At 46.1% G+C, this 20,881-nt stretch overlaps 1 protein-coding gene across 1 annotated transcript in view; it reads left to right on the plus strand.

Moving 5' to 3' along the window:
• The window catches only part of bcl2l11 (BCL2 like 11), a 39,799-nt gene extending 19,284 nt beyond the window's left edge, over nucleotides 1-20,515 (plus strand). The window contains exon 4 of the mRNA XM_071898630.2: nucleotides 16,735-20,515. Within this exon, the coding sequence (XP_071754731.2) occupies nucleotides 16,735-16,893 (159 nt within the window). The 3' untranslated portion in view covers nucleotides 16,894-20,515. The remainder of the gene's footprint in view (nucleotides 1-16,734) is intronic.
• Nucleotides 20,516-20,881: the final 366 nt, after the last annotated feature.

A 20,881-nucleotide genomic window follows, 5' to 3' on the forward strand; every position in this document is an offset into this window, starting at 1 on the left:
TGGGAATCCCTGTTGAACATCTGTGATGGGAGGAGACCACTTGATCGCCCCGGTGACACACCAGAGAGCAGCTGACAGACGAGTCCATACTCTGTACTTCCCACTCAGTCTGTTCAGCATGTGTTGAAATCGTCAGCTGCACATGTTTATACAGTATAATCCCAATTGTTTAAATTCTGTTTGTATGTTCCTATTCTGTTCTTCCTGCTGTATCCTGTTACTGTTACTGCTGCTGCTGAGGCTCTGTTTCCCCGTTACAGAGGGGAAGCATGCAAGTTTCATCTTATCTTAAAACGCTGGTCGCTCACCAGGTAGAATAACTTAACTGAGACAGACAGACAGGCAGACAGGCAGGCAGGCAGACAGACAGACAGGCAGGCAGACAGAGAGACAGACAGACAGACAGATAAACAAACAGACAGACAGACAGACAGACAGGCAGACAGACAGAGAGACAGACAGACAGACAGATAAACAAACAGACAGACAGACAGACAGACAGGCAGACAGACAGAGAGACAGACAGACAGACAGATAAACAGACAGACAGACAGACAGACAGACAGACAGATAAACAGACAGACAGACAGACAGACAGACAGACAGACAGACAGATGAACAGACAGACAGATGAACAGACAGACAGACAGACAGACAGATAAACAGACAGACAGATAAACAGACAGACAGACAGACAGACAGATAAACAGACAGACAGACAGACAGACAGTCAGACAGACAGACAGATAAACAGACAGACAGACAGACAGACAGACAGACAGACAGACAGACAGACAGACAGTCAGACAGACAGACAGATAAACAGACAGACAGACAGACAGACAGATAAACAGACAGACAGACAGACAGACAGACAGACAGACAGACAGACAGACAGACAGTCAGACAGACAGACAGATAAACAGACAGTCAGACAGACAGACAGACAGACAGACAGACAGATAAATAGACAGACAGACAGACAGTCAGACAGACAGACAGACAGACAGATAGACAGATAAACAGACAGACAGATAAACAGACAGATAAACAGACAGATAAACAGACAGACAGACAGACAGACAGACAGACAGACAGACAGACAGCCTGGTCCTGAGCAGTAATGCAGAGCAGCTGTCTGGCCAGCAGCTTGTTGTGAAGCCGGTCGTCTGACGTCTGTCTGACTCTCAGATTAGACTCTGTGGTGTCACACCGGCCGCATTCACACCGCCGGCTCAAATCTCACTTTCTTTACTTTTAAAATGTTACAACACATTTTCTGTTTCACGGGATCAGGCCGGAGGAAATTCAGCCAGGCTTCAAATCCTAACTGAATTTGAAAGTGCGTTGCATCACACCCAAAATCACACCCCGTCGGTTGCTATATATAGAATCCAGAGAGGTTTCGTGGGCCTGAACAGCTGGAGACAGTCACTGCAGGGAGGAGAAGACGGGAATAATCAAAAATGACCACGCATGGATGAGCGATCAGATCACATGAGTTTACCGCACTCATGCAACACAGTCTCAGAAAACTTTGTGAAATGAGCACAAAGTCTCATTTCAATGTGAACAGTATGTCCCTTCACCGCAAATTGGATTATGTGAAAATAGCAGGAATCGGACACGCCGTTTTTCACCTGTTCGTCACATGATGAGGTCAGCCGACGGTCAAGTTTAGTTAACTAAGACAGCTTTGGTTAAGGTAAGAGTTAAGGTTTTGGTCATGGCTAAATAAGAAAACGGGAGTTGAACCCTGGTGGTTGGAGTTGAAGGTAAATGTGTGTAATGTGTATTGTGTGTGTGTGCAGGTACAGGACAGATATACAGAGGGGAGGGATGTAAGTGACACTATGTATTGTTGTATTTCATGTTTTTTCTGTGTTTTTATTCAGGCTGTGACCACAACAAATCCCATGAATAAGATATAATAAGTAACTGGAGAAATGGTGAGTGAGAAGGATAGAGAAAGAATATAATAAGTGGTGTGTGTGTGTGTGTGTGTGTGTGCCTGAGAGTGAGTGAGCACTTGTTTAGAGGGCTATTTTAAGAGGCAGCATAGTAAGTTGCGGCGGCCAAAAGAAATCACATGAGCTGTGTAGAGCTGACTGCCTCACTGTTTCCACGGCGACAAGACAGGAGAGGAAGATGAGCAAGAAACAGACGGACGGGATGTTCGACTTCCCCGTCTGACATGAATTTCAGACGGGGAAGTTTTGTGAATCAAATTCACTGCGAAATTTTTATTAGTTGAGGCGAGCTGTAAATTTTTATATTTATGTCACAATTCCCAGACTGTAAAGACCACAGATGAATACCGACCAATCAAACTGAATGCTGCTGAAAAACCAGCCTTTAATCCCTTTGATTGAGTGGTTGGTTAGTAGCTGTCTGGTTGGCTGGCTGACTGACTTTTTTTTTTTTTTTTGGCAATTAGGGTTAGGGTTAGGGTTAGGGTTATTTTTATTGCAAAAGACCAGCATAAACATTATACCAAAATAACAATAAGATACAGTGCACTTTTTTAGGCATTTTGTAAGGAAAGAAACAAGAACCCCCCCCCCCACACACACACACACACACACACACACAGGCAACTGGCTGACTGACTGACTGACTGACTGACTGCCTGCTTGGTTGTTGGTTGGCTGGCTGGTTGACTGGTTGGTTGGTTGACTGACTGGTTGGTTGACTGACTGGTTGGTTGGTTGACTGGTTGGTTGGTTGGTTGACTGACTGGTTGGTTGACTGACTGACTGGTTGGTTGGTTGGTTGACTGACTGGTTGGTTGGTTGGTTGACTGACTGGTTGGTTGACTGACTGGTTGGTTGACTGACTGGTTGGTTGGTTGGTTGACTGACTGGTTGGTTGGTTGGTTGACTGACTGGTTGGTTGACTGACTGACTGGTTGGTTGGTTGGTTGACTGACTGGTTGGTTGACTGACTGGTTGGTTGGTTGGTTGACTGACTGGTTGGTTGACTGACTGACTGGTTGGTTGGTTGGTTGACTGACTGGTTGGTTGACTGACTGACTGGTTGGTTGGTTGACTGACTGGTTGGTTGGTTGGTTGACTGACTGGTTGATTGGTTGGTTGACTGACTGGTTGGTTGACTGACTGACTGGTTGGTTGGTTGACTGACTGGTTGGTTGACTGACTGGTTGGTTGGTTGGTTGACTGACTGGTTGATTGGTTGGTTGACTGACTGGTTGGTTGGTTGGTTGACTGACTGGTTGATTGGTTGGTTGACTGACTGGTTGGTTGACTGACTGGTTGGTTGGTTGGTTGACTGACTGGTTGGTTGACTGACTGGTTGGTTGACTGACTAACTGACTGACTGATTGCTTGGTTGTTGGTTGACTGACTGACTGATTGCTTGGTTGTTGGTTGGCTGACTGACTGGTTGTTGGTTGTTGGTTGGCTGACTGACTGACTGGTTGGTTGACTGACTGGTTGGTTGGTTGGTTGACTGACTGGTTGGTTGACTGACTGACTGCTTGGTTGGTTGTTGGTTGGCTGACTGACTGACTGGTTGTTGGTTGGCTGACTGACTGCTTGGCTGTCCCTTTAAAGTTTTCACTGTTTGTTTTTCTCGCATGTGTGTGTGTGTGTGTACACATGGTGGTGTGTGTGTGTGTGTGTGTGTGTGTGTGTGTGTGTGTGTGTGTACACATGGTGGTGTGTGTGTGTGTGTGTGTGTGTGTACACATGGTGGTGTGTGTGTGTGTGTGTGTGTGTGTGTGTACACATGGTGGTGTGTGTGTGTGTGTGTGTGTGTGTGTGTACACATGGTGGTGTGTGTGTGTGTGTGTGTGTGTGTAGCATAGTTAACTGTTGTTAGAGGCCTGGGAGTTGCCATGATACCAGCAAAATGAATTGTGGCAGCAGTTTTCCTGTCATCAGCTGAGTGAAGGGTCATTTGAGGGAAGAGTTCAAATAAGGAAACTCTTAGAGGATCATCAGTGTGTGTGTGTGTGTGTGTGTGCGTGTGCGTGTGTGTGTGTGTGTGTGTGTCTTCATCAGCCCCAGCTGTCATTTCCTGGTCCTTAATCCAGAGGTATCAGGTTAAAATCTGGAGTGTGTGGTGAAACTGTGTCTGGCTCCATGTCAGCTCTCCGCCTGCTGCTGGTTAGATCAACACATCTGCTTTTGATTGGAGCGCAAATCAAACCTCGCATCCAGATGGTGAAAATCTGAGCAATCACCCAAATAATAGACTAGTCCCATTGTTTAAAGGGAAACTTTGACATTTTGAATCTTAGTTAATTATTTATATTCCCAGAACACTTTTGAATCTTTTCCTGCATACATTTTCTTTGTCTGGGGTTTGTGAACTGGGAACCTAGCTACTAAAAAAATCCTTCTACTACAATGGGCTGTTAGCATTGAAATTTACAGTCTTTTTTTTTTGGTGCGGGGTGATGCTTCACCTAATCCATTCGAAACCCCACTGTGACATTTGCAAAATGAATGGCAGTGAATCTGAAAATGAGACAGTCTTTCGTAATTCCCGAAAAACTGATGAGGTTTTCATCCGGCCATATGACTGCTGTACGCATCCTGCAGCACACCCTCAGAGGCCTGTCATGCACTCACTGTCATAACTGAGTGGGCAGTATACTTCCCTTTGTATTTTTTCTTTATTTAGACAGTAGGAAGGCTGAGAGACAGACAGTCAGTCAGTCAGACAGACAGAGATGTTGTAGATGATAATAATATATTTTAATGAGGTAAAGTGGATGTAGCGCTAAGAGGGTTTTCCCCATTTGAATTTTACACATTTACCCGTCTAGCTGTCTGCCATACTTACTGTACTTTCTCCCTCTAACCTCCGTTCAAATTCAGTCTATTCAGGCAAAGTCACAGTCCAGCAGGTCAGAATTGAAACAGGGCTTTGACTGGTTTAAACCCTCAGACCAGCTGAGAAACTCTCTTCCCGGGCAGCTCCCAGTGCCACCAGTAACACTGTGGTTATACTGGGCAGCTTCAGGTGTGACTGTGAAGCAGGGCGGCAGGCTGACGAAGAGCACGCACGCTCCGCGAAACCCAAAACCCTTACTTAAAAAAAGATTACCGGATAGATAAACAAGTTGAAGTTGTTCTAATGAAAGGAGGCTTCAGCGCGTCGCTTTGTCTCTCGGCTCTTATAAATCTGCCAAGCCGGTCCTTCGCCTCACTCCGCAGACTGCACACCGTCTGTCAATCAAACCATTACCGCGGTTCATGAGGTGAGGAGCGAGCGAGGAAACGCTGCCAGCTCAAACCACAGCGCTCGAGTTTGTCTTCCAACGCTGCGAGGAGGAGAGAAAAAGCTCTACTCTGCCATTGTTAGGGGTGTGTTCACGAGGAGACAGGACCCAGATGCAGAATCGAACAAAAAACGGTTTTATTTCCAAAGATAACAGAGAAACTCCTTGCGGGAAAAAATGAGACCACGAGCAGGCAAAAAATAACTGAGAGTGCCCCGGAGGGAAAAAACTCTAGAAAACTGGAACTACAGTTTCAACAAGAGATACGCAGTGAATACACTATGACGGGAGGTCTCCACGAGAGCGAGGCGGCAGGAGACTTGAGCATGAGCGGGAATCAACTGGCACTGGGGGAAACTAGGAGTAGGCTTAAGTAGCCGGGCTGATGACAGGATGAGAAACAGGTGTGCCTGTGAGCCTCGCTCCCGTGGAGATCGGGCCCGCCCCTCTGCATGGACCTGCTGAGGCAGAGGGAGAAAAGGAAGAGGATTAGGTGGGCGGGCAGAACACAAGAGCCAGATCATGACAGTACCCCCCCCTAATGGACGCCTCCAGGCGTCCTACCTGGCTTACCCGGGTACCTAGTGTAGAACTCTCGCAGCAGTTGTGGGTCGAGGATGAGGGAGCGCGAGATCCAGGAGCGCTCCTCGGGACCGTACCCCTCCCAATCCACCAGGTACTGATATCCTCGGCCCCGCCTGCGGACGTCCAGAATGCGGGTGACAGTGTATGCTGGGTGACCCTCGATGAGACGGGGGGGAGGAGGCGGTGGCACTGGTGGTTGGAGAGGGCTGACCGAGACAGGTTTCAGGAGGGAGACGTGGAACACCGGGTGGACGTTCAGTGAGGCAGGGAGGCGGAGCCGGACGGCACTAGGGTTGATCACTTTCTCCACCGTGTAGGGACCGACGTACCTGGGGGCCATTTTCCTGGACTCGGTCTGGAGAGGAAGATCTCGTGATGACAGCCATACCTCTTGACCCACCTTGTAGTTGGGAGCAGGGATCCGGTGGCGGTCCGCCAACCGCCGATTCCGTTCAGCGGTCCTACCCAACGCTGCCCTGGTCTCACGCCACACCTGTCTGACCCGGCGGAACTGGGCCCGAACCGAGGGCACCGCCGCATCGGACTCCTGGCTGGGGAATAGAGGGGGTTGGAACCCCGTGTTGATCATGAACGGGGACATACCCGTGGCCGAGCTGATCAAGGAGTTGTGCGCATACTCCACCCAGGGAAGGTGTGTCGCCCAGGAGGAGGGGAGCCGGGAGGCGACGCAGCGGAGAGCAGTCTCCAGGTCCTGATTGGCCCGTTCCGTTTGCCCGTTAGATTGGGGATGGTAGCCGGAGGTGAGACTGGTGGCGGCCCCCAGAGCCCGACAGAAAGCCTTCCATACCTGGGAGGTGAATTGTGGACCTCGGTCCGATACGATGTCCTGGGGGATACCATGGAGCCTGAACACATGCTGAACTAGCAGATTAGCGGTCTCCAAGGCGGAGGGGAGCTTGGGAAGGGGAACAAAATGAACCGCCTTGGAGAACCGATCCACAATAGTCAAAATGGTGTCGTTTCCTTCTGAGGGAGGTAGGCCCGTAACAAAATCCACTGCTATGTGAGACCAAGGGCGTGGAGGAATGGGTAGGGGCTGGAGGAGACCCGCCGGGGGACGGTGTGAGGCCTTGTTGCGAGCACACACCGTGCAGGCGGCAATGAAGGCTCGAACATCAGCAGCCATGGACGGCCACCAAAAACGCTGCTGAACCAATGTGAGGGTGCGATGGACTCCCGGGTGGCAAGCTATCCGGGAGGCGTGTCCCCAAGAGAGCACTGAAGATCTCGTGACCATGGGAACGAAAAGCCGTCCGGGAGGGCACCCGTCCGGCACAGTTTGTCCCTGGAGGGCTTCCTGGACCTCCTTCTCGACCCGCCACCGGAGCCCCCCCACCACACAGGCGGGAGGAAGGATGGTCTCACTGCTGGGCTCTCTCTCTTCCTCGGAAAACTGTCGGGAGAGTGCATCTGGCTTGACGTTCCTCGAACCGGGGCGATAGGTGAGGGTGTAGGAGAACCGGCCCAGGAAGAGAGCCCAACGGGCCTGACGGGAGTTGAGGCGCCGCGCCGTGCGCAGGTATGACAGGTTCTTGTGGTCTGTCCACACGATGAATGGCTGCGCCGACCCCTCCAACCAGTGCCGCCACTCCTGAAGAGCCAGAACCACTGCCAATAGCTCTCGGTTTCCCACGTCGTAGTTGCGCTCCGCAGGACTGAGGCGACGAGAGAAGAAAGCGCAGGGGTGGAGCTTGCCGTCAGCAGGCTGGCGCTGGGAGAGGACGGCCCCGACCCCTGAATCCGAGGCATCAACCTCGACCACAAACTGCTGCTCAGGATCTGGGTGAGTAAGGACAGGCGCATTGATAAACATGTCTTTCAGTGTGCCAAAAGCAGCATCAGCAGTAGGTGACCAGGCAAAGTTTACTTTACTCGAGGTGAGGAAAGAGAGAGGGGCCGCTATCCGGCTATAGTTTCTTATGAACCGTCTGTAAAAATTAGCAAACCCTAGGAAGCGTTGTAGTTGCTTGCGAGTGGTGGGAACAGGCCACTCCCGGACTGCCTCCACCTTTGAGGGGTCGGCCCGCAGCTGCCCCTTCTCCACCACGTATCCTAAGAAACTGACAGAAGACACATGAAACTCACATTTCTCAGCCTTGACATAGAGCTTGTTTTCTAGGAGTCTTTGTAAGACATCCCGGACGTGACTAACATGTTCCTCTTGGGACCGGGAGAAAATCAAAATGTCATCGAGGTAAACGAAGACAACCTTGTTTAGTAAGTCTCGTAACACATCATTTACCAAACATTGAAAAACTGCAGGAGCATTAGTCAGTCCAAAAGGCATCACCCGATACTCAAAGTGTCCCAGGTGCGTGTTAAACGCAGTCTTCCATTCATCCCCCTCACGGATCCTGACGAGATGGTAGGCGTTTCTCAAATCTAATTTTGAGAAAACGCAGGCGTCGTGTAGGGGGCTGAACGCAGAGTCTATGAGTGGAAGAGGGTACTTGTTCTTGACTGTGATGTCGTTAAGTCCTGTGTAATCAATACAGGGGCGGAGCGTTTTGTCCTTTTTCTCAACGAAGAAAAAACCCGCCCCTACAGGTGAGGAAGAGGGCCGGATCAGCCCCGCCGCTACCGAGTCAGTGATATAACTCTCCATAGCTTCCCTTTCAGGCTTGGAGAGGTTATACAACCGTTTGGTAGGGAGGGGTGACCCGGGGAGCAACTCGATTGCGCAGTCGTAAGGTCTATGCGGGGGAAGGGTGCTGGCAGAAGTCTTACTGAACACCTCCTTTAAGTCATGATACTCGGAGGGAACATTAGTCAGGTCAATTACCTCGGGTTGCTGGCAGGAGCTGGAGATCCGGGCCGGGACTGCAGATTGCAGGCAGTGAGCATGGCAGTGCAGGCTCCACTTGCGGATGGTGCCCGTGACCCAGTCAATGTGGGGGTTATGCAGCTTGAGCCAGGGAATGCCCAAGATGACGTTGTTAAGGGGAGAGGTGATGACAAACAATTCTATATGCTCGTGATGATTGCTGGAGAGAAGTAGCCTAAGGGGCTCAGTCTTGTGAGTAACAATTTCCAACAATTTACCATCTATGGAGTGGATCTCCTTGGGTGAGGTTAGCTTATACACAGGTAGGCCATGGGCTTTAACGAAACCAACGTCAATGAAATTGTCATCTGCCCCCGAGTCGACCAAGACCTCGACCGAGAGGGAGTGTTGTGTGGCGTGAATCGTACCTGCTACCCGGAGGCGTGAAGCGGAGGCTGACGAGATTCGGCTCACCAGGAACCTCCTGTTCCCCGGTGAGCCTGGCCTTTTGGCGCCTCCGGGCAGCGGCTGACGTAATGTCCCTCTTGGCCGCAGTAGAGGCAGAGTCTCCCTGTCATCCGTCTCTGTCGTTCTGCTGGGGTCAGGCGCGCCCGTCCGAGCTGCATGGGTTCCTCCGCTGGGGGTTGGCGGGACTCGTGGGCGAGGAGGGTGGAGCCTTGAGTGGGTGGTGCGGGGTCCTGGACGGGAGGCGAGGAACCGGCTGCAGGTCGTCTTCTCCTGGTTTCCAGCCTTTCCCTATTCCTCTCCCTCAGTCTGTTATCTAGTCTGATGGCTAAATCTATGAGTTGGTTAAGTGAGGAGCATTCTTCACGCACTGCCAGCTCATCTTTAATTTCACTGGAGAGCCCTTTACAAAAAACAGCCTGAAGAGCTGCGTCCCCCCACCTGCTCTCCGCGGCTAGAATGCGGAAACTTACAGCAAACTGTGACACTGGCTGGTTACCCTGCTGAAGATCCAGCAATTGACCCACTGCCTGTCTACCCTTGACTGGGTGGTCGAAAACCCGCTTCATCTCATCTGAGAATAGTTTGTAGTCAGTGAGGAGGTCTGATTGCTGACCGGAGATAGCTAAGGACCAGGCGGCTGCCTGTCCTGTGAGAAGACTCATGACAAATGAGATTTTAGCTGACTGAGAAGCATATGTATTGGGCTGTTGGCTAAACACTAGTGAACACTGATGGAGAAACTGAGCACATGTCCCTAAATCACCGGAGTACCTGGCCGGTATAGGGATGTAGGGCTCTCTGGTTTGCTGCGCTGGACTGGCGGCCTGGTCAGGTGCTTGGAGTTGAGGGGAAGAGCCGGAAGGTGGAATCACTTGGTCTTTGATGGCCTCCAGTTGGCCGCCCAGTTGAGACACGCTGGCGGTGAGCTGCTGCAGGTGTTCCATCACCTGAAGCAGGGAAGACTCGTGCTGATTCACCACTGCTGCCTGGCTGGAGAGCGCCCGCTTAAAACTCTCAGATTCTGCTGGGTCCATCTTGGCCAGTTGATTCTGTTAGGGGTGTGTTCACGAGGAGACAGGACCCAGATGCAGAATCGAACAAAAAACGGTTTTATTTCCAAAGATAACAGAGAAACTCCTTGCGGGAAAAAATGAGACCACGAGCAGGCAAAAAATAACTGAGAGTGCCCCGGAGGGAGAAAACTCTAGAAAACTGGAACTACAGTTTCAACAAGAGATACGCAGTGAATACACTATGACGGGAGGTCTCCACGAGAGCGAGGCGGCAGGAGACTTGAGCATGAGCGGGAATCAACTGGCACTGGGGGAAACTAGGAGTAGGCTTAAGTAGCCGGGCTGATGACAGGATGAGAAACAGGTGTGCCTGTGAGCCTCGCTCCCGTGGAGATCGGGCCCGCCCCTCTGCATGGACCTGCTGAGGCAGAGGGAGAAAAGGAAGAGGATTAGGTGGGCGGGCAGAACACAAGAGCCAGATCATGACAGCCATATCATTAACAGATACTCTGCTGCAGGTAAATTAACTATAATGACAATAATGTCAATGTCACTGCTACTACAAAATAATAATTAACTTTGTATAATACTTATCTTAAAGTTACAAAATAGGGTTTGCCATATTTTGTAAGCAGATTGTTATAATTATGAAGCGGAAGCTAATGGAGCCAGAAAATGTCTGTTTGAGCTTTCACACCCATATGAGCAGCACGTCTTGCAACATCAGAAAATCACAGAGAAAAATCATAAATCCACCAACTTTGTTCACAAAAGTTGCTCTAACATTCACTGTCAAATCCGACTTTCTATCCAAAGCCAGCCGGAGGAAAAGCCAAGGCTCTAATCTGTGATGTCATCAAAAGACACCCATGGGAGCGAGTTGTGTGCTGGCAAATGAAAGAGGAAACTGAATTAGTGGCTTCAGACAGTGTTTGTCTGAGCTTTTACACCCACAGGAGTGTGGATTGATGATAGCGGCAGGACTTCTGCATGCGGAGATGAAACCGGATCCAGAAAATGACTGACTGTGTTTGGAAAGTTGCTCTTCGATTCGCTGACATCAAGAGAAGAAGTCCAGGATCAGTTTTAGCTTCGACAGAGACTCCGACTTCAAGTAACCGCTGCACTTTCAGCTACTTCCTCCTCTGTTGTCTCCTTGCTGGTGGGTCTGAAGCCCCGGGTGATCCAAACAAAAACATGCTCATGACTGATAGATATGCGAGATATGGTAATGGGTGAATTACCATAAATATAGCTAGCTAGCCAACTAGTTTGTGAACATTGGGGTGTGTCTATGTTCGAGACCGTGCCCTTTACTCAAAACCTGTCTCTCTGCTGCATTGCATTCTGGTCTCTTTCCTGCTCCTGTGGGTGGAGAAACTGGTCTCTCTCCTCTTCTACGATGGATTTCTCTCCTGTGTGATTGTTGAACGTCTCTTGGTGCAAAAATGGCGGCTCTAGAAAGAAGCCCTCGCTCTTTGATTCTGAGGGACTGACACCAAAACCTGACGTTTACCGCTGATGTTTTACATCCTGAAACATTTTCTCATATCAAACTCCATCGTAGCTGCACTGGAAATATTTCAACATGACATCACGTCGTTTACATTTGGCCAGTTATCCACTGGAATAAGAAAAATACACCAAACGACAAAATGGACTCAGAAATGTCAGGTACATCACGAATAGCTAGGTTTTTTTTTAACAGTGTTTCAGGATGGATTTTTCCTTTAAGTTAGTCTTTTTTGTAGCTGAATCATCAGCTTTTCAGTGTAGCTCTTTTTTGGCTCACCAGGTTTTCAAACCTTGTTAAAACAGTGACACTTCTGCAAAATAGACCAACTTTAGCTATTTGCCCAAATACTTAGGTAATCAACCTCTCTGCTTGAATTGGTCAAAATAAGAAGCAGAAGTGTTGGTTCAGTTATGTTTCCCATTGATTGACAAACATAAAGTCAATCATAATCAATCAGGTTAGACACTTACTGGACCAAATTATTATAGTAACTAGCAGGTGTGCAAAGAAAACATTTTAGTACCGCTGGTTGTCTAGTTCACTGTCAGACTGGGCTGCAGTGTTGGATTTCAGTACGACTGTAGTTTAGTTTAGTTTTTGGTGATATCCATCCTAAATTATGATTCACCAAAGAGTTAAACGGTCTTCCCCTCACCTGTTTCCTCCTCGGGCGTTCGGGGTTTCTGTGGTTTTTGGCTCGTTTATCGAATAAAACCGCACAGCTTTGATATCCCTCTCGCTCTCGTCCCTAAAGATCCTGTTTTTCAGAGCACAGTCTGGGCCCGAGGGCAGAAGCCGTACTCTGTGCCAGTCTGCGTCTGGACGGTATTGTACGGTCCATCCGGCCTGGCGGAGTCTGCAGGGCTGCGTTCCAAAACAAGATACCTATCCGCCGGTGGAAAACAGTGATTCCCGCTCTTGGTCTCTTTTTTTAACCTTTATTTATCTGGGTAATGATGGACGCGGATGTTGCTCTTTTTCAGCGCCGCTTTGCTTCACGTTCACACAGTTTCATGCATTCACACCTGAGAGCTGCTCAGTACAACCATAGTTTTCTTCTTCTTCTTCTTCTTTTTGCTGTTTACTGAATGTTTTTTAATTTAAACATAATTTAAACTCCACCAAAGACAGGCTTTTCCCCAGCCTGCTTCCCCAATACTAGTATTTTTCCTTGCAAGCCTGGATTTCAATGGCGTTTAATAGGGAAAGTATGCAAAGTGCCTTGCTCAACGGCACCTAAGCATTAGTCATTCACTTTGCCCAGCCAGATGTTCACCCGCCTTCTCCCTGAGGTGCTGGTAAAACAGCACCCGTAAAAAACTGTAGCTTCGTCATAGATCAACTTTCAGTTATTATTTTTCATACTGCAAATAAAACCAGTCGGAGCGAACGTTTGGAGCGTTTGGCATTCATGCTTTTGCAAATTTCGCTCATCAAACCAGTAATGGAGAACAGGTTTGATCATGAGTAGCTGGTTCTGTAGATTTAGATTTGCATTCTGTTTGGGGCAACATGTGTCCATCAACACACTGCAAAAAATCTCCATCTGAACAAGTCATTTAGTCTATTATTGAGTCCTGAAATCGTAATTTTCTTAAAATAAGCGAAAAAATCTCCAATGGGGTTTGATAATTTCACTTGTTTACAATGCAAATTAACTAAAATTCTGCAGAATCAAGAGTCGTTTTCTTGACAGCAGTGCAGTGATCTATTCTGACTGGTTTCAACAGACTGACACTCATTTCTAGAAAACTCTCCTCACTGCAGAATGTTTCTCTTGGTTTAACAAAAATAAGATTTGAAGGCTTAATATGAGACTAAATGGCTTAAGATGGACATTTTTTTGCAGTGCAGCCATGTGTGACGAAGAAAGTGAATCCCTTCCTGGTCACGCACTGCAAGTCACTCTGAATAAAACCATCAGCTTAATGCCCAAACTAGACTAAAGGCCCATTCACATCTAGAGAGACAGCTATAAACCTGCAGTGAGCTACCGAATGCTCCGCCCCTTTCTCTCTTACAACTTCAATTTGATTGGTTGAAAATGTTTTATTGTTTATCGCTGCATCCCAAAACATTGCTCCGAGATCGAACCAAAAATATAGTTTTAGTTATCATTTTGGATGTTTTTATAGTTATCGTTGTAGCGGGAACATAGACACTCTATTGCCTTAGAGCGATTTAAATCTCTTTATAGTTATAGTTATCTTTATAGTTATTGTTCTAGATGTGAATCGGCCTTAAACATGCACACAGTACCATGAATAATCAGATTAAAGTTTAAATAGTTTGATTGAAGCATTTACTTGATTCAGAGTAACGTGATTTCCCACAACAAACACAGATTACATAGATTTATTTGAAAGTTGGATTAGTTTACTCAGCGAAGGACATGACTCTCAATATCAGATGAAAAATGTTAGAACATTTCATAAAAAAATGTTTTGGCATGCTTTGTTAATCTCAGTGAGCACGATTACATACACACCAATACTTCAATATTTCAACAGCAATATTTCAACTATTACAAGTTTTACATGGTTCAAAGTAATGCAGTTTCTCTAATAAATCGGTTTACATGGATTCATTTGATAATCGGTCTAGCGCTCGCCACTCCACTGCACTGCGCCATGCTGTTCGCTTTGTAAATACTCATGCACACATTTGAGAAACTGAATACAATTGGGCTAAGGTATTTAGATGTTTAGATCAGTGATTCTCAACCTTTTTCATATCAAGGACCCGTAATTTAGTCCACATTAGAGCCACGGACCAAGGAAGATTTTGTCTCTCGAACTCAAATCTGAGAATATTTTTATTGTTAGATGATTTTGTCCAGAACTCCATGACTATCTGTATTGTAGGTAGAGAGATAACAGAGAAACTATGATCAAAACAGTCATTCTTCTACATTCTCTAATTGTATTAACTTCTTGTAAATGAAATAATGCTGAAGTTTAACAATTCACAAGTTTGCTGGGGACCCCATGGAACCCCCTCAAGGACCCCTGGTGCTCCCCGAACCCCACGTTGAGAACCACTGGTTTAGATGGCCAAACAAACGGAAAGACGGAGCAGAAATAATAAACTTACTCTGATTAAACGTTACTTGACAGTGGCTGTTTTCACGTTTAGATTGTGTGCATGTGAGTGTGGTTTCCCCTGCAGCTCTTGTAAATGTTTGTCAGCGAAAGTGGAGTTATTAGGTACTTTTAAATCATTTGTTCAAACGCCTCACTGCTCAATCCCCCTCCCCCCCCTCCACACACACCCACACACACACACCCCCCTATTTTCTTCAGGAACAGGAACCATGTTTATTGCGGGAGTGTTTCCTCAGGCTCGGGGGGAAATGCCCCGGCGCTCCTGTTGACCGGCCGGAGCTCTTATCGGCGAGAAGCTGCTGCTGCTGGAGCGATGGAGCGAGGCCAAGGCGCCGGGGATAGGAAGAAGAAAAAACAAACAAAAAAAAAAGAAAAACAGAACACCTGTTTCAGTCGACGACGTGCCAAGTGTGTCTCAGCGTTCAAAATAGAAACGCCGAACTGAACTGGGAGGAGCGCAGGGGAGAGAGGGAGGAAAGATTAGAAGATTTTTTACAATCCTAACTGAAACTACAGCAGCTGATTTCACCGATCAGCTCCTCCCTCTCTGCTTGAAGCTGTGCCGATCAATGAAATCAGCTGGTGTAGTGTTTGGTTGGAAGGAAAAACCTGCAGACTCCCGGCCCTCCGTGGCACATGATTGGACACCGCTGCTCTAGACCGGTGGCTCTCAACGTGGGGTCCGGGGACCACCGGGGGTCTTTGAGGAGGTTCCTAGGGGGTCCCCAGCAAATTGGTGAATTGTTAAACTCAAGTTACCACAGAATCAGAATGTAGAAGAATGACTGTCATAGTTTCTCTGTTATCTCTCGACCTACAATACAGATAGTCATGAGATTCTGGACAAAATCATATCTAACAATAAAAATATTCTCAGATTTGGATCCGAGAGACAAAACCTCATCAAATGGGGGTCTGTGGCTCTAATGTGGACTAAGTTAAGGGTCCTTGATATGAAAAAGGTTGAGAATCACTGCTCTAGACAGTTAGGTAGTATCACACACTGACCGGTATAACTGAGATTATCCTGCTCACTCTTGATACACTGTCAGAAATAAAGGATGTCGAGGGATTCAGAGAGTCTGGTGTTTCCCTCGTCAACGGCTTGTTCTCGCTTGGAGAAACAATCGAGCCAATCAAGCGCCTTTGTGGGCGGGGCGAAAAGTTTCAACCGTTCGCAGTGTTTCATTGGCGTTTCGGCAGAATAGATTTGCTGATTTTGAAACTTGAAAATGACATCAGAGCGGCCGGATATGTCAGTCACTAGTGATCGGTTAACGAGGAAATCTCAGGCTGAATAATGGAGTGGGAACATAATGACCAATTCAGTCTGAATATCAGGCTAGTACCAAAGCATCGAAGTATGTACATTTCTGTCACTTAGGGTACATAATTATTCCTTTAGAGGTACAGGTGACTAGGAATACAATATTCAAACCCTAATACGGTACAATACCAGCCACAAGCATTTGTTCCATTTTAGGTGCATCCTTGAAACTTGTTTTCTGAGAGTGTCACTCATGTCAGGATGTCAATCTCGCAAGAACTCGCGCGATCCAACGTGAATCCAATACATTTTCTCAAAATACCCAAACATAAAATAAGTTAGAAATGCAGTAAGGAAATAGGAAAAATAACCTTTCAGCCAAACCCGTGTTGTAAGAGAAGAATATGCACACACACACACACACACACACACACACACACACACAAGGAGCTAACACCTGGAGAGGGAAAGAGAGAAGAGAGGTGTGGCAGGATGCTGGGAGCTATACTGATCTGCTTCCTGTGTTTGTACATTACATGTAAACGTGTGTGTGTGTGTGTGTGTGTGTTCTGTGGGTTGAAGATTGGCAAAAGCATCCAGTACAAGGAACATTTGGTGTGTAGAAAACTGAGCATGAACTGAACTGAGCAGATTGCGTGATGTGGACAGGGATTACGTGAAGATTACGTTCGTCATGTTTCCCATAAGTACTATAACATCTCCTCCTCTCCTCTCCTCTCTCCTGCAGAGGCTGGCAGCCAGACACGGACAGGTCCCGGTGCCTCCGAACCCGCTGCCGCACATCCACCAGGAGCCGGTCTTCCTGCTCTGCGTGGGCCTCGTGCTCGTTGTGATCGGACGGATATTGTACTTGCAGGGCGATACGAACAGCCACTCCCCGGTCTAGCCTCTGGAAAACCCAGCAGACGTAGCAGACGTAGTATTTTGGACCTATCTTCTTTTTTCCTTTTCGGGAGATAATTTTGACCCTCGTTCTTGCCCGTTCCCCAGAATCAAACCGGGAAAGGTGACTGGATTTTCTTTTCTTTTTATTTATGTACATATCTTCATAGTTTGGGAATAACTGCTATTTGATGAAGATTATTCCTTAAATGGAATTCTACAACACTTGGATATTTTTTTTTTTTTTTTTTTTTTTGCACCTCTGTTTTTCCTGTACGAATTCTGAGCCCTAGCGATGCCACCAAAGATGGAACTTAGCGCCGGGATTTTGCACTCCGTTCCAGTGCAGGGACATCTGATGACGTCATCCAATGATGTCATCCGATGACGTAATCTGGAAGATGATGCCTGTGGAAATTCAAATGTGCCTTGTACAGTTTCTTACAATTTCTTTTTTCTGCTGTTTACCTTTTTTTTTCAAATTCCTTTTTCCGCCTTTTTTTTTAAAATTTTTATTGTATTTTAGTTTGTGAGGTTCTGTGTCTTTGATGCTCGGTGTGAGTTTTACCTGGATGATCAACTCTGCAGGCCGAGGGTTGTTAAACTTGTTGGGTCCGGTGGATAAGGTGGATGTCTGTGTCTTTCCAACAACAGAAATGAATTGAGTAATGATGGTTAAATGACACAGATATGACCTCAAAAGTCATCAAATTCCCTCACTTATCCAAGACTATTCCATGACATACAATACAAATTTCCACATCTAATATTTGTCAGTGTAGATGTTCAGATGTTACTTTTTTTTTTTTTTTGCATTTCAATGCCCCCCAGGTCTTGTTTTGGCTAGCTCCAGCTATCATTTGAGAAATATGTAATCAGGAAATTGTTATTTGGGTTATTATTCCTTCAAAGGTACTTTCAGCAGATCCACCAAGCACCCAAGCATGAGGTTTTAATACATTTGACCAGTTGAAAAAACGAGTAAGAACAAATTTCTGTGACTTTCCCATAATGTTTTGAATATGTTTTCTCCATTTTACAAGTTTTCAATAACCATAGGAACCTCACTCTACACCCTTCTAAAGGGGAATTGTTGCAAAATAGTTTGATCGGTTAATATGTAAGCTGAACCTCCCTGACAGATTTTACTCTCTCTGTTTGATTCAGTTTTAGACCCAATGATACCAGTCTGTAAATTTGAACCCTTCCTCTGTGACAGAAAGCCTCTGTGTGTTTCTGTCACAAATGGAAACGAAGGCACAAGGCTTTTTTCCTATTTTTCTATTAAAGTCCATCTTTACAGAATCACTTTTATCGCCAAATACAGTACATGTAGATGAATTCTGCATTAAGAGGTTGTATCCGCCTCCTTGCTCCTTCCTATTATATTCAGCATTAAAAGGAATAGCTTGGACATGAATCAGCAGAAGTAGGAGCAACAGCAGAGCGATCAGGCTTATCTGCAGACTTGTTTGAAGAAAAATAAGATTTAAGGACTGGAGCTGTTAATAAGCAGAGGCAGGAACATTGGAGTGAAACTCAAAGAGCAAAGATGATGAACAAAAATAACGATGAAACTATTGTCATTAAATCAAATGTCAGTTCCAGCTGCCTCGTCTTCTCACCCGTTCCCTTTATGCAATTACAAAGTTTCCCTTTTTTTTAAATTTCAAAGCATTTCTGATGATAATTTGATCAATACTGTCTTCCACCCTGTTCCACTTTGTTTCAGCCTCTGGTATTAGCATTAGCATCAGCCGTAGCGCCCGGCTTGGACCGAATGTGGCTGGCAGGCGTTCGGCTGTTGACAAGGTCATGTTATCCTTTTATTAGCTTCATGATTCGACCCCGGCCAAGTCTCCTCACGGCTGCCAGGTCGTTAAACACTCTCAGAAAGCTTTCTGGACAACAACCAAGCTTTGATAGCTGCAGAGTGAGACACAGCTGAACACTGGCCGGCTAGCCAGCAGCGATATGGCTGACAGTGGTGTTACGGGCTCCAAACCCAGTAAATTTATTCTCATCTTTGAACTCTTTAGGCTCATTAAAACATATTGGTACCGCTGTCATGTAGGGAGCCACCAGACGCCGCTGACCCATTTTGTATGCCTATAAACCAACCTAGCTCATGTTTAATTAAAACTGTTTAGAAAAATGAAGAGTCAATAGAAGTATGCAAAAAATATGCAATGCTTCCCCTTTGAATGCAAAAATACACGCATTTCCTCTGATTTGGAAATCAGAGGAAATGATGATGATGATTCTCTCAAAGGGATTTTTGCCCAGACGTTTTTCTCCATCCGTCGCTCGTTGACTCAAAATGTCGAGTGTTTGAAACTTAGAACGGTGAACGACAATGGAAAAAAAATGGCTATTATGCAAGAAAAGCCTTGTCCAAAGCGCCTTACAGTGCCATGAGTGCATATTTTTTTTCAGCATGAGTAATTCCCAAATCCCAAACTTCAAAGGGTGTATTTTAAAACTCCAATGATGCAGTATGAATACTGACCAAAGAGAATTGTTAAAGACTATTGTTTTTGGGTTTGGATGTTACGTTAAGTGAAGTGTTACAAATTTTTGTGCCATATGTTGGTTTGGATCGGTACCTTGCATATTTGGGTTGATTATAATCAAAATCATGTGAGCTTCAGCCAGTCTAGAAATGCAAAATGGAAATTTGATTGCTTCTGATACAGTATAGGCAAGATCAATCAATTGCAGAGAAATAAATTTAAACAATTTGACCCAGGTCTGTACAGTGTGGTTCAATCTAAGGCTGGGATCACACTTAATGCATTGAATACGTTACTCTTCAATGGATGTTCATTGAAATTTAAAATGAGAGACTCCGTTCCCGCTGCAGGATTCCATTAGAGATGTATTGCCAATGTATTGTAAGTGTCATGTTGGATTTAATCTGTTTATACATTGATAATGCATGCATTAACTAAAACAAATGATTTTTGCTAGCTCTCTGTGAAGTTTTCAAGGCGAGAACACTTTGTCAGGCGTTCAGAGATTCAACTAAAGTTTGTGTTGTGATACAATCAATAACCACATGCAACCAGTTTCATCGCAGTCTGTTTGAGCCAACAGATCCTCGCTTTTTGTTTGCACACAGTTTGTTGCAACACAAATGCATCACAGATTAAGTGTGACCCTGGCTGATAAAGGCAAACTACATAAACCCACATCTCCACAAACCTCATCTGTGGCATTTCATGTTTTAATGTGTTAAGCTACAAGCTCTCTGTCAGCATTACGTTCATACTCAAAGTTCCTCCGTTCCTCCATAATAGATATCAGGCTGTCTTTTCAATGATGAAAGATTTGTTGAACTTTGTTATTGTGCACATAAATGGTAAAGACATTGTCATGAATTTAAATAAACCAAATGAATAGAAATGATTTTATGGCCATGTACAGATTGTAGCCATTGTAGAAATCCCTCATTTTACTGCATCATTGCTGCCCTGTTGCTCCACCTCAGACAGGACAACACAGTGTCATAACACTTCGTGAAATGAGCACAAACTCCGAAAAGCAGATTATGTGTTTTGGACACAAATCAAGTTTTACGTTCCTCCACCATGAAAGAATTACAGCAGCCAATTGGAGACGGCGTTTAAAGCCAACGGTTAAAGCTCTATGACTTTTTTGTAGTAAAACATTCACTTTTAATTGCTGTTAGTGTTCTCAACCAAAACCATCAACGTAACATGAGATTGAACAGCCAATTCTGAGCGGCGGTGCGCTGCGCTAACATCCGGGTACTATGTTAGTAGACGCTAACGCTAATGCTAACTACTGCAGCCGTGTTAGCATCGTAGCTATATATTAGCCCGTTAGCTTTTGTGAGTAGTATTCTATAGCGGCAGACGCAGCGTTTTATCCAAAGCATCTTACAGTATTGTGAGTGTTTCTGTGCATTAACAGTTTGATCCCAAGCAGCCTGCAGTGTCAGGAGAGTCAATAAGCTCACGCTGGTTTGT

This window comes from Centroberyx gerrardi, chromosome 15 (genome assembly GCF_048128805.1).
Source record: "Centroberyx gerrardi isolate f3 chromosome 15, fCenGer3.hap1.cur.20231027, whole genome shotgun sequence".
Classification (NCBI taxonomy): Eukaryota; Metazoa; Chordata; class Actinopteri; order Beryciformes; family Berycidae; genus Centroberyx; species Centroberyx gerrardi.